Below are 12,455 nucleotides of genomic sequence, written 5' to 3'. Positions count from 1 at the left end.
GAAGAGGAAGGAAGCTGCTGCCTCACTGCTGCTTTACATTGTGGGTGAATAGACTTGCTCTTCTCCTAGCCTGTGTATGAGAGCAGCAAGCCTATTGGAGAGCAGCAAGCTATTGCTCCTCTGCTGCCACCGCTTTGTCCAAGGGCCACATTGACCCTGCCTTGTAAAACAGCACCGCCTTTTCCCTTGATTTTTGCTCCTCCTCCACTCGGCTTCATATTTCAAACGTTCCTGGATTGCAAATTATTTATTGCGCAGATACTCCACCTTTTAACCCCAGAAACTCAAGTTGATGCACATGGGTTCAACCACTCATCATTTAAAGTAAAGGTAAAGGGACCCCTGACCATTAGGTCCAGTCGTGACCGACTCTGGGGTTGCAGCGCTCATCTCACTTTATTGGCCGAGGGAGCCGGCGTTTGTCCGCAGACAGCTTCCGGGTTATGTGGCCAGCATGACTAAGCCGCTTCTGGCAAACCAGAGCAGCGCACAGAAACGCCATTTACCTTCCCGCAGGAGCGGTACCTATTTATCTACTTTCACTTTGACATGCTTTTGAACTGCTAGGTTGGCAGGAGCAGGGACCGAACAACGGGAGCTCACCCCGTCACAGGGATTCGAACCACCGGCCTTCTGATCGGCAAGTCCTAGGCTCTGTGGTTTAACCCGCAGCGCCACCTGTGTCCCACTCATCATTTAATTCCCCACAAAAATCCTGTGAGGTGGATCTAAGCAGAGGGAAATACTGGCCAAGGTTTTTCAATGAGCTTCTGACTGGGGATTTGAACTCGGGTCTTTCAGGCCCTAGCCCAGGGCCAGAGTTAACCCTGTGGAGGCCTCTAAGGCAGTCGAAATCTTGCAGGGCCAGGAGCCTAGCAAATTATGTTCTAATACATTTTTTATTTTACCAACCAACAAGATCAAGATGAAATCAATATTATTTTGATGTGTTGTCACAGGGCCACTGAAAAGCGTGGGGCCCATAGATCGGTACTCTGTCTATTTGGCAATCCAGCACTGCCCTAACCCATCATAATTTAAGACCAATCTTACATTTACCAACAGTTTCATGGAAACCATTTATAAAATATTGACATTTTACCTAGTTCCTGGTGGCCTAAGCATCCTGCAAGCAGAGTTCATTTGAACAACAACAACAACAACAACAATTTATTATTTATACCCCACCCATCTAGCTGGGTTTCCTATATAGTTCCCTATTTCCCCTGCAAGCTGTTTCACCTCCCTCCCAAAAGCTGCTCCAGCATTTCTTTCTTCAACATTTGAGCAACTACTGGTGTTTTACTCAAAATATGCGGAGCTGGAAACAGATGAAAAGAAAGCATTTGCCTTTGTCTGAAATCAGCTTGACTGCTACTGCAAACGATTTTGCCCGTTCACCAGCCAGGGACTCTACAGCGCCTGGACCTCCTAACGCTTGCATTCCCCACGAAGTCCATCTCTGCTTCTCAGACTCTTGTCATGAAGAGATTTAACGGTAGAAGATTACTGGAAGAGACATTAATGAATTTCAGGGTACTGAAATTAGTATCTAGTCTAAGGAACGGTTCTGTTTTGATGCATTATCTGAGATGCTTAATGGCATTAAATGACTGGCAAATTTAGTGAACTTCCTTTTTTTCTTCCTCCCTTTTAAAAACTTGTGCCCCACCTAATTTTCATTGCAAAACTCATTGCAGCGTTCAATTCAGACCGCAAAACAACATCAAAGTCTGCCTAAATCAGATTGAGGTTAGCGATGGTCCCTGAAAGGATAATGCTACTGGAAACTATAGAGCCCTATTTATGGATGAGTGGATTTTCTTCTTTTTTATCTGACAGAGGTCCTGAGGCTTCTAGCTCTTAACTGTGCTACGTGCCATCTGCATCACAGTATGCTCTGCTAAAATGTGTTTTTTGCTGAAGCAATGTGGAGAATAGAATGAATCAACATTCCTGAAGGTGAAATACCTCCGAGGGAGATTTGTGCATGTCTATTTAGATACTTTCTGTCAGAATTTAATTCCCACCTGAAGGAACGGGTTGGTGTTAGTAAACCCCCGTCAACCATTTTGGAAATGAGACATGGGGGTTGCAGTACTGAGAGAGCAATATTTTTATTCACCACAGGTACCTTTTTGTTTTGGAACATAATTTGACAACTGAAAAATTGCTGTGAAATAATATTAAATAATGCTTTTATTTGCTAAAGCTTAATTTGGGATTTTCCCTGACGTTTCAATGTTGCTACATTGGGTTTTTTTACTGGTGACCTATTAGGAGGTTGGGACAATGAGTGTATCTGTCGCCCATGGTGGGGAATGCTTGAGTCTATTTTTTAATTGTACCAGCCTGGCTGTTTCTCAACTTAACGTTTCCTGGTTGACTGGGTAAGTTGCCTGTGGCATATATAATTGGGTGGCCTCACGCCCTTGATAGATTGTAGTTGCTATTTTTCTTCCTGCTGGCAATATTATGCAGAGATGGTTCTGCCTGAAGTGTGGCATCGTTCTGCATTCTTCCTGTTCCTGTGTAATATCAGCGAAATAAAGTCCTCCGGCTCTTGGGTGTGTCCCTGTGAGGCTTTCAAAGTGCTGCAGTTCCTGAATCTGCTGGGAGAATCTGTCACTTACTTTCATTGTTTAGATAATAATTTCATGCGCCTGTATAGCTCGTGAGACTAATCCCATGTTAAGAAAATGTGCGGCAAGAAGCAACCCTAAAGGTTGAAATTCAGGAAGTTATTTTCCATAGAAGTAAAAAAACCAAACAGTTTCAGGACACTTTTGTTGGGTTTGTACTGAGATTGTACTGACACACTGCCCAGTGGTGTTCACAGAAAGGGGGAGGATGTTGGTTTCTATGTGTTGCCACTGTGCAGTCCTTGGAGTCACAAGACTCTGTTTTGCATTCCAGAGATTCCATACTGTTGGAAGTCTCACGGAAGACAGGTGACGGATGTGACGTTACTGGTTCCTTTGTTTTCGAGTTGCTCTCTGCTTTCACAGAGAGAGCATGTATATTTCTTTTCTGTCTGCGTAGTTAGCAATAAAAGTCTTAGCATGTAGCTCAAACTTCTTGTCTCTTCCCTGTCCCTGTGCTGGATACTCTGCGTAATGGGAACGTGCTTGGAGCCTTATCAGAGGCGCAGGTCGTTAATCACGTCGGAAGAGCTCGGTCGAGCGGATATTCCGACAACTTTTTCTGTGCTGGGAATTAAGATAGTGTTAAATGCAACCTGATTTTCCCATTCCATTTTAAGGGGAAGAATTGTATTTATTTGGATTAGTGTACTTAAAAGGAAATAGTTTGCATGACTTGTATGCTTTACTTGCAGCTGTCGATGCAAGGAGAAGCCAGCCAGGTGATTGGGCCGTTAACAGAAGGTCAAAGAAGAAACGTGGCTGTAGTGAATTCATTGTACAGGTTACACCAGTCGGTTCTTAAAGTAAGTGGCAGGGATACTTTAATCATTGTTAAGTTGTGGTTTTAATTCTTCACCACAAATCCTGAACTGAATTGGAGAGAATGTTGTAAACACTTCTGAAATGGTCTCTGTGAATAATGGGCTAGAACCCAGTTTCCCACCCACCAATCTCTCTCTCATAGATTTGCTATGTATGCCTTCCTTACTGTTTCTTCACTTATTAGTGCTTTACTCCTAAAGATGCTATCTTTTGAGTTTTCTGTTAATTTAGGAGACTGTAATGGAGTTCAGGATAATACTGTATATGTCCTTGAATTCACTTGCCTAAATTATGAACTGTTGCAGAACATTACAAAAGAACCCCTTAGGGCTTTGTATGAGAAGTGATACGAGCTCGGATCCAAGCCTTGGTATTTTGGATTCCAAAGCCCCTTTAAACAATCGTCCCCTATGCCGTGTCACAAATTTCATTGGAAAGTCCCCTCCGTTTTGAGACTGCTTTGGCTGTCCTATGGCACTTTTGCCCAACCTGATGTGTTCCAGCTGTTGTGGTCCTAGACAGTCTGGCCCCGATCAAGGATGATTCTGAGATGTAGTCTACAACATCTGGATGACACTGGGTTGGGAAAAGTTGTCGTATGGAATTGCCACACGGTTTTGAAAAGCACAAACTCAAAGCCCCCCTCAAACGCACAGAACTAGCTGGATTTCTTTTCAAATGTCAGCCATAGCATTTAAATTAGTGTTTACGTTAGAAGCCATACCTTAAAACCATAAGAAACAAAAACAAATATTTTAAAATCACTGATTTCTATATCCTGTATTCACATTGCAGTGGCAGAGTGTAAATCATTCTCATGAGTTTCGTGTTACCCACTTTGGCATGTTTGTGTTGGTTTACACACACACACACACACACACACACACACTAAGTAAATAAATAAATCTTGATATGAAATTTGGAAAAGAAATTGCTGGGACCTTACTTGAATGTGAACACTGAACAAGTTAGAAATAGTTATGGAGGAACAGATGGGTTTTTGTGTCACAAGATGTTGGCTCCATAGCTTTTTTTAAAAGGCTGTCAGCCGGGGGGAAAGATATAGAAGCATTTAGGAGGTGATTTTTTTCAGTTCTGTATTTAAAAATCATGGAGGTCCAAGAGGAACTGTGTGATTAGTGACATTTTGTGGCATTTTATGTATATTATGCAGTTAGTTATCCATGCACAAGTCACTGTGTGGCTTTCATGGTTGCCAGAGACTATAGAGATTGCAGGGTTCCATTGTGATGGGAGATTCCTGCTTGCTGGCTTAGCCTCTGGAGATCCATAATCAAATAAACAGGATATTTATTTCACACGCTCTGACACTTGATCCCTGATCTAGAGGGAGGAGGCCTGAGACCAACATTTGCTGGTACCCAGAGCATGGCCAAGGAGGGGCCCAGCGATGAGCAGCAGTAAGAGAGCGTGGCTTCACCAGGGTCTCACTATGTGATTGAGCATCTCTGCATCTCTTTTTAGGTAATATCCTGCCAGAGTGCATTTCCAGCCTCTTCAGAGGAAACTATTAGCACAGCCTTGAAGGTAGGTGAATATTAAAAGTCACAAATATTACATAGATTTGAAACCTGCTGTGTGTCCCGTCCCCCCCCACTTTAAACTAAGCCACATTCATTTGCTTGCAACATTTGTGGTGGTGTCCTTCAGGAAAACCTATCTATTCATGTTTGTTCTTGAGATAATTTGCTGTCTGTGTTAGGTGAGGATGAATTAGCTAAGTGCTCAACGTTTAGCAGAGGCTCTTAGGCAGCGCTTGAATGATAGCAAGGCAGAGGAAAACTGCCTACCTTTTCACCATTAAAAGTGATGCTTCTTCTTTCCTGGTGCTTTCATTTTTCACGTTTAACTTCTCCCTGGAGACAGCTTTCCATTTGCTTTCATCCATGGTCTTCCCAATCCACTGCTTTTCAATGTGTGAATGATGTAGGTTGAAAGAAAAACATTCACCGCCTCTTTTGAAGGATGGAGCCTAGACCTCAATACATTGATCTTTAATTACATATTAAGATAATTGTGGGATATATTGGCCTGCTCTTCTTTCCAGGAAAAGCCCCTAGGTTCAAACGATCTTGTCAGCATAATTTAAAAACTACCACAAGAGGAAGCGTACATATTTGAATGGTGGAACTGGTCAGATACTGGTCAGATACTTCAGTTTGTAGAAAGCTCTTGAAACGGTTGTCACATCATGTTATACTTGCCTGAAGAATTTGTCCTGTTATAAGTGCCTCTTTTATTGTTGGCCCTTGTTCAGCCACTGCTCCACATAAGGAGTTGGGAAGATTTCGAGTTAAGTTGCACAATACGTTTAACTTTTCATGTATATATAGGTTCAAAATATATTGCACAACACATCTATATAGATATATCTGTATGAATATACAAACTATGTCATGGCACAAAACAGCACTGTTCAAAATGAACTTGACAAAGCTTTTATAATTTATTTATCTCTTGGTATTCATGGACAGCATATTGATGTCTTGTATGGTTTTTTTACTCATTCTTTTTCCTCCTTGGTTATCCTTCTTGTAGACGGTCTATGATTTGATGGGAAATGCTGTGCAACCTTTGCTGAACTCAGTTGGAGACTCAATAGAGGCTATTATCATCACTATGCATCAGGAGGACTTTTCTGGGTAATGGAGTCACTACCTCAGTGTTGTTTTAGACATGTGTACGATACGGACACCATATTGAAAACCCCGGAGATTTATTACCTTGCGGCAAAAGTGCTTGCCTCAGCAGCCAGCCCGTGCTGTTAGTGGGGGAAGGAGCAGGACTTCTGGCTGCTGAAATCATTTGTCTGCCTGGAAAGTAAATATGGACAACACTTTTTAAAATGAAATGTGAGAAGAGGATTTTCCAGTGAGGATTTTTTAAAAAAGCCACTTGTTTTTATTATTTAGTTTTTAACATTTGAAGTTACAGTAGAGTGTGAGAATTGACTGGATGCACAAAATTATTTCTAAGAAATAAATGCTGGTTGGTCTCTGTTTACATAGAAGCAGGTTTTCAGTTCTCTCTCCCTTCGCTGGGTCTTTCAAGCCTGAAAGGTTTTCTTCTATAAAGTTCCCAAGTGTTGATAGGGAGCAGGGATTCCACTTACATTTCTTTTCGTATCACATATATCTGGGCGTCTTGGGGGAACCTGGGCCTTCTCTGAAGGTCTCCTGGACTGGATTAACCATTAAGTAAAATAAGCACGTGCTTAAGGCATCAGGGGAAGGGGCACGGCACAGAGAATGTCCATTGCCAGACTTTTAGCATTAATTTTAGCATTAATGGTTTTAGCATTTTAGCATTAATGGTCACAAATTGCTTAACTGAGCGTTCATTTTCTGACTTGAGGTATATTAAAAAATCCCAACAGAACAACTATGCAACTAGCCAGGCTTGGACGCCCTGTCTCTACTAATTATAGAAGCAGATATGCTGCATAAGATTTGTTTTGAGGATCTGATCAAAGACTTTTTAGTTAGGGAAAATAGGAGAACATTTTTCAAATATAAATGAAGTGGAAGTATACAGAAATCAACATTTTCCATCTTCCTGTAGGTTTCATTTCATTTCGAGAAATAAAATTTCATTTTACGGTTTATTATTGTTTACATTTTGAGCTAGATATATATGGGGCACCAAAAAATTTAAGTGCTAAGGACCTCTAAAGGTCTTAATCCATCTCTGGATTAAGAGGCGAACATCACTTTGCTCAGGTTATTAGTTGAGTTGGCGTAAGAGAATCCCACTGCAGGCATTTAAGTCTTCTGTTGAATGAGCCAAGCAGTCTTACTCAGGCTTCCATCCTTGAGTTCTTAGCCTGTTTCCCTCCCCCCCCAAAAAAAAAAATATGTTAGCAGCTTTGCCCTGCATCTTGCCTTGGTGGGCTTGTATGGGGAAGTACTCAGAAGTATTATGCATCCTAGAAATAGAATGCAGAAGCTTCCTGCAGCCAATCAGAAGCCATGCTTTGGTTTCCAAACATTTTGGAAGTTGAACAGAGAGAACATGGACTTCTGAAAAGCGTTTTTGGTTTATTATATATGACTGGAACTTACGTAGGCCCTCAGCCCTTTCTAAAGTGGGGCCACTTTGAATAGAATTGGGTGGGAGGTCAATTGCTTGGACCAGAAGACTTCTAATGTGACTTGTTGACTCACTTTACTGACTAAATCCTCTGAGATATGGATGCTTGAAGTCTGGTCCCCGCTGTTGCCTTGTTACTACTACACCTTGTATCCTGGAGGACTGGTTCTGCCCAGATTGGAGGCATCTGTGCATATAATCTCTGAGCAATTTAAGTCAAGAGCAGACTTAGCGAGGGTTTTGAGGCAGGCTGGACTTTTAGCACCACAATATGTATGATGTGGTCTATTATTAGAGAATTATACCAACAGCTGTGCCATTTAAATTTAGAGCTTTTCAGCTTCCGGCTGATGAAAATGCTCCAGACTTGGAGGGGGGAAGAGGAGGAGAAAGCAGCAGTAGAACGGTTCACATTTTCCTTGCAAAACTGCAGTTAACGTGAGGAAAAGGTGTTTCAGACACAGCTTATTCCTGTATAAATATGATGTTGTGATGCATGCAGCCATTGTAGTTGTCTTTCACAGGACACAGGTGAAGCAGCGCAGTGACGTGGTTAAAGTTGATACAAACATGAAATTAACATTCGTTATCCTCTTTGTTTTTGTTTTTTATAGGTCCCTACCCACTTCAGAAAAGCCCGATGTCCCTTGTTCTCTGTACATGAAAGAACTACAGGGCTTCATCGCGAGAGTCATGAATGACTACTTCAGACACTTTGAATGCTACGACTTTGTCTATGAGAGCACAGAGGCCATTGCCCAGAGAGCAATTGAGCTTTTTATTCGCAATGCCAGCCTACTAAGGCCTCTTGGCGAAGGCGGAAAAATGCGGCTTGCTGCTGATTTTGCACAGGTAGATAGATGAAAGGGAAACAGTGTTGATTTTATTTCCTCATATGCACCGAACTACAGACTGAATTAGAAGTGCTATGCCCCAAGACATACAAACACATGCTGCTTTGCTGTTCCATAAGCTGTTCTCCATCTAAAATTATTTCAATTCTGCGTACATAACAAGCAGAGTCCAGTTATAATGACTGTGATAAATTAGGATTAGTTAGATTTGGTTGGATGTTTTTCAGCTGCCAAAATTGGAGTTTGAGAGCAGAAACCTTGAGGCTGTGGCAGTGTACTGCTGAAAAGAAACTTTAGTCTGCATTATGGCAGTTACATAGTTTAGAGGGACTGTGGAGAACAACTGAGAGCCAGATTATAAAATTAAATTTAAAAAATGGTGGCAAGTTTCTTCCATAGAAAGATTAAAAATGGCATTTGTAGGTGCTGGAACTGAGTTCCAGCTGAAAAAAAAGCCCAGGTTGTAACCATAAAATGAGTCTTTCCATTATCTTTCCAAAAACATATTTATTATGTTAGCTCGCTAGCAATCTCTGTGCTCTTGTTCTTTGGGAGGGAAGTTTTAAGTAAACCTGTGAATCTCTAGTTTCTAATTCTCTCCCTGCCCATCTCCTACTTGCAATTTTTCTTGCTTTGTTTTGGTTTATTCCTTCTATTTCTCAATAGCCCTCCCATTTCATGCCAGTTTCAAGAAAGGTAGCTGGGACTTAGTATTTGGGCATCCTTAAAAATAACCAAAAACATGATTAAAGCCATGTCTTCTTTGACCCTGGGCGACTCATTCGTGAGAGATAATGAAATTCCTAAATTAAGCTAGAGCCCTGATTTTGATACACAACATAGTCCAAGGCACACCAGTTATTGGAAAATATATATATAAATGTACATTCTGTTTTACATTTGTCCTTGAAACAGTGTAGGGCCAGATACCTATGTTACTTCCAGTACTTTTTTAAATTTTATGTATACATATACATACATTTGTATTCCACTTGGGATTCTCAGAGAGATTAATACTTAAGAGCATTCAGTCAGCCATACTGAAAATAATAAACCACCAAAACATTAGTGACCAAGATAACAAACTACGAAAAACCAATAGTTAATAAGAAAATGCACACATATTGAAACTCCTGAACAAATTAATAGGTATTTTGGTTCTAAAAAAGATAAAAGTTGTGTCTGTTCTGAGGACACATAATGCAGCTACTTCTCTGAAGCTAAGAAAGTCTAGTCAGTGCATCGATGGGAGCCTCATGTTCACTAGCTCAAGTTCCATCATGGAAGAAAGGCAGGATATATATGTACTAAATCACTTTGGTGCCAGGCATCCCTTGCTGGGATGACGTAAAGGAGACAAGGCACCAACCCTGAAAAATGCACAAAACATGCTAAGTGTGGGTTGTAAGATCATCTTATTATGAACTTCCTTCTGTTTTTAAGTTTCTTTTTCCAAATATTTGCATTTGAAGTCTACAGACTATTAGTAACACTGAACTTAAATAAGAAAAGTGTGAAAGGGAGATATTTGTAAGTCTCACCTTAGAAATGGTGGACAGGATGTATATCCAAAAATGTTTAAAGTTACATCCAGGGCACCCTAATCACTGGGGAATTTGACTGTTTTTATATCTAGCAGTCAAAACATTGATGTCTGTAAAGATAGGAACTTGAAAGATATGGGAAAAGGGGGGGGGGGAATGACTTGTGCTGAATGCCCGGCTCAATTTTCACAATTCCGTCTGGCCTGGAAAGAATTTGCTGGGGTCAGTAAGGTACTCTGAAATGACATTTCCCTGACATTTATACATATCATGAGACATCATCTGGGAATTGTTGTACATTCTGACCTCCTCATTATGAAGAGCTTTGTTGCTGTATAAGAAAGCCAAGTGCGCTAAGGTTACAGTAATTTGGAGTATTTTAGGTTGCAAGTCATATTTTGCACTTTAAAAGCTGTGCAGCTCTGTATGATTAAGAGACTGAAATGTGAACATGATGAAGTCAGAACCGAGGAAGGAAAGCCCACAATTTTTTTTTCAGTATCTGGCACACACAAAAATACTCTTTTAAGACAAGAGTTGCGAGATTAGTGTAGAGGGGGAAATGGACACATGTTAACAAGCAAAAATAGTAATCGCATCTCCATTAGTTAGAATAAAAAGATCCACTTCATTTGCCAAATGTTTAACCTAGGGACTGTAAGAAATTATATTGTTCTTTTGGGTAGAGTAAATTACAGATAAACCAAAGAGGTTGGTTGTACAGATATACAGTGGTGCCTCACAAGACAAAATTAATCCGTTCCGCGAGTCTCTTCGTCTAGCGTTTTTTTCGTCTTGCGAAGCAACCCTATTAGCGGCTTAGCGCTATTAGCGGCTATTAAAGGCTTAGCGGCTTAGCGGCTAAAAGGCTATTAGCGGCTTAGCGGCTTAGAAAAAGGGGGGGGGAGCGAAAAAAATCGCAAGAGTCGCAAGACTTTTTCGTTTTGCGAAGCAAGCCCATAGGGAAATTCATCTTGCAAAGCGCATCGAAAAACAGAAAACCCTTTCGTCTAGCGGGTTTTTTGTCTTGTAAGGCATTCGTCTTGCGGGGCACCACTGTACTCTTCTTTCCAAAAACCAGTGAAAAAACCCTTTGTGTATGCAGAGGAGATGCTGGTTGTTTATACTACTGTTATTATTTCATCTGGCATAAATGAATAAGCTGTGGGCTTTTCTTTCTTGGTATATTCTTAATTTGGCAGTAAAACGAGATTCATTCCTGGTGGTCCTAAAATAGCTGATGGTGGTTCTGTTTACATGGTAGCAGCAGTGACATTGGTTTTCCAATTCCATGGCTTCATCCCATGGTTGGAATGGGTCCATTCCATCTGATTGCATGCCCATGGTTGCAGGTTGTTGCCCGATTGTTGCCAGAAATTCTGCTGGTAAAAACTGGTTCTAGTTCATGAAATTTGCTGGCTGAAAATCTGCCTTCCCCAATTCCTGACTGGCTGGTTTGGCCCAGGGCTTTGAATAGCTGACTGAAGTGCAATTCGTTTTCTCTGACAGATGGAGTTAGCAGTCGCTCCCCTCTGCAGACGGCTCTCTGATCTGGGAATATCCTACAGACTCCTAAGATCATTCAGGTATATTGCCTTCAAAATATTTTTCACAGCTGGCACCAGGTAATGAAGAATTTAAATTGTTGCCAATTTATTTGGGTTTTTAATTAAAACCTTCTGGCAGCACCATGTGAAAATTACCAACAAATTAGTGCTTTTTCCTTGAACATTTTATTCAGAGTCTAACTATAACTTGGGAGAATTTTGTCATGCAAATGTCAGCTAAATTGCACCTTTTTGCTTTTTGTTGTGGATCTCAGTTCTTATGCTGATGAGCTGCAGTTACACTCAGCCCCCTACCCTGATATTAGAGGATTTGAGATGCAGTGTTTTTGTTTAATTAAATAATAAGCTGCTGTTACTACAAACAATCGCTTACCAAATTCCATAATGACGATGAAGCAAAGCGGAAAACAACTACCGCATGAGAAGGAACAGGCTTTTGTTTTTAAGGTGTTGTGTGTGTGTTACTAGACTGGCATGGATTAAAATGAAGCCTTCCTTGGGTTCTGTCCCTTTGTGGGCAGATACTTGTGGGCCCCTTTTTGGGGGGGGGGGCAAAATCAGCTGCAATAGGCAACACCGTTATGGGTGGAGGCAAAACATTTGCCAAGAAATGGGAGACTCGAAGAGGCAACTGCAGGTTCAACTCCCATTCCAACCTTGTTTGTGTTTCTGCATTTTCACATGCAAGTGAATGGCCATCATTTAATCCTATGAGAAAAGGTGAAGTACCAGTTGGAAGAGCCTGTTGCAATGTGGAATTTAATAATAATAATAATAATAATTTATTATTTGTACCCCGCCCATCTGGCTGGGTTTCCCCAGCCACTCTGGGAGGCTTCCATAGAAACCAAAAAACACTAAAATAGCATACATTAAAAACTTCCCTGAACAGGGTTGCCTTAAGATGTCTTT

General features: G+C 41.1%; 1 protein-coding gene and 1 long non-coding RNA gene across 5 annotated transcripts in view; one reads left to right on the top strand and one right to left on the bottom strand.

Moving 5' to 3' along the window:
* LOC310687989 overlaps nt 1–6,237 on the bottom strand; it is a 28,214-nt gene extending 21,977 nt beyond the window's left edge. Inside the window, exons 1-2 of the long non-coding RNA XR_014516716.1 lie at nt 6,212–6,237; nt 5,279–5,391 (exon numbers count right to left, since the gene is read on the bottom strand). This is a non-coding gene — a long non-coding RNA (uncharacterized lncRNA). The remainder of the gene's footprint in view (nt 1–5,278; nt 5,392–6,211) is intronic.
* Nucleotides 1–12,455, top strand: part of COG5 (component of oligomeric golgi complex 5) — a 156,056-nt gene that overhangs the window by 126,032 nt on the left and 17,569 nt on the right. For all 4 annotated transcript variants that reach the window (XM_083463445.1, XM_083463446.1, XM_083463447.1 and 1 more), the window contains exons 15-19: nt 3,338–3,448; nt 4,953–5,015; nt 6,027–6,130; nt 8,192–8,429; nt 11,485–11,561. In XM_083463445.1, the coding sequence (XP_083319571.1) occupies nt 3,338–3,448; nt 4,953–5,015; nt 6,027–6,130; nt 8,192–8,429; nt 11,485–11,561 (593 nt within the window). The remainder of the gene's footprint in view (nt 1–3,337; nt 3,449–4,952; nt 5,016–6,026; nt 6,131–8,191; nt 8,430–11,484; nt 11,562–12,455) is intronic.

The sequence above is a fragment of the Podarcis liolepis genome (genome assembly GCF_965112155.1).
Source record: "Podarcis liolepis genome assembly, chromosome: 10".
NCBI lineage: Eukaryota > Metazoa > Chordata > Lepidosauria > Squamata > Lacertidae > Podarcis > Podarcis liolepis.
The sequence above is the reverse complement of the archived record's forward strand: the minus strand, read 5'-3'. Positions and strand labels throughout refer to the sequence as shown.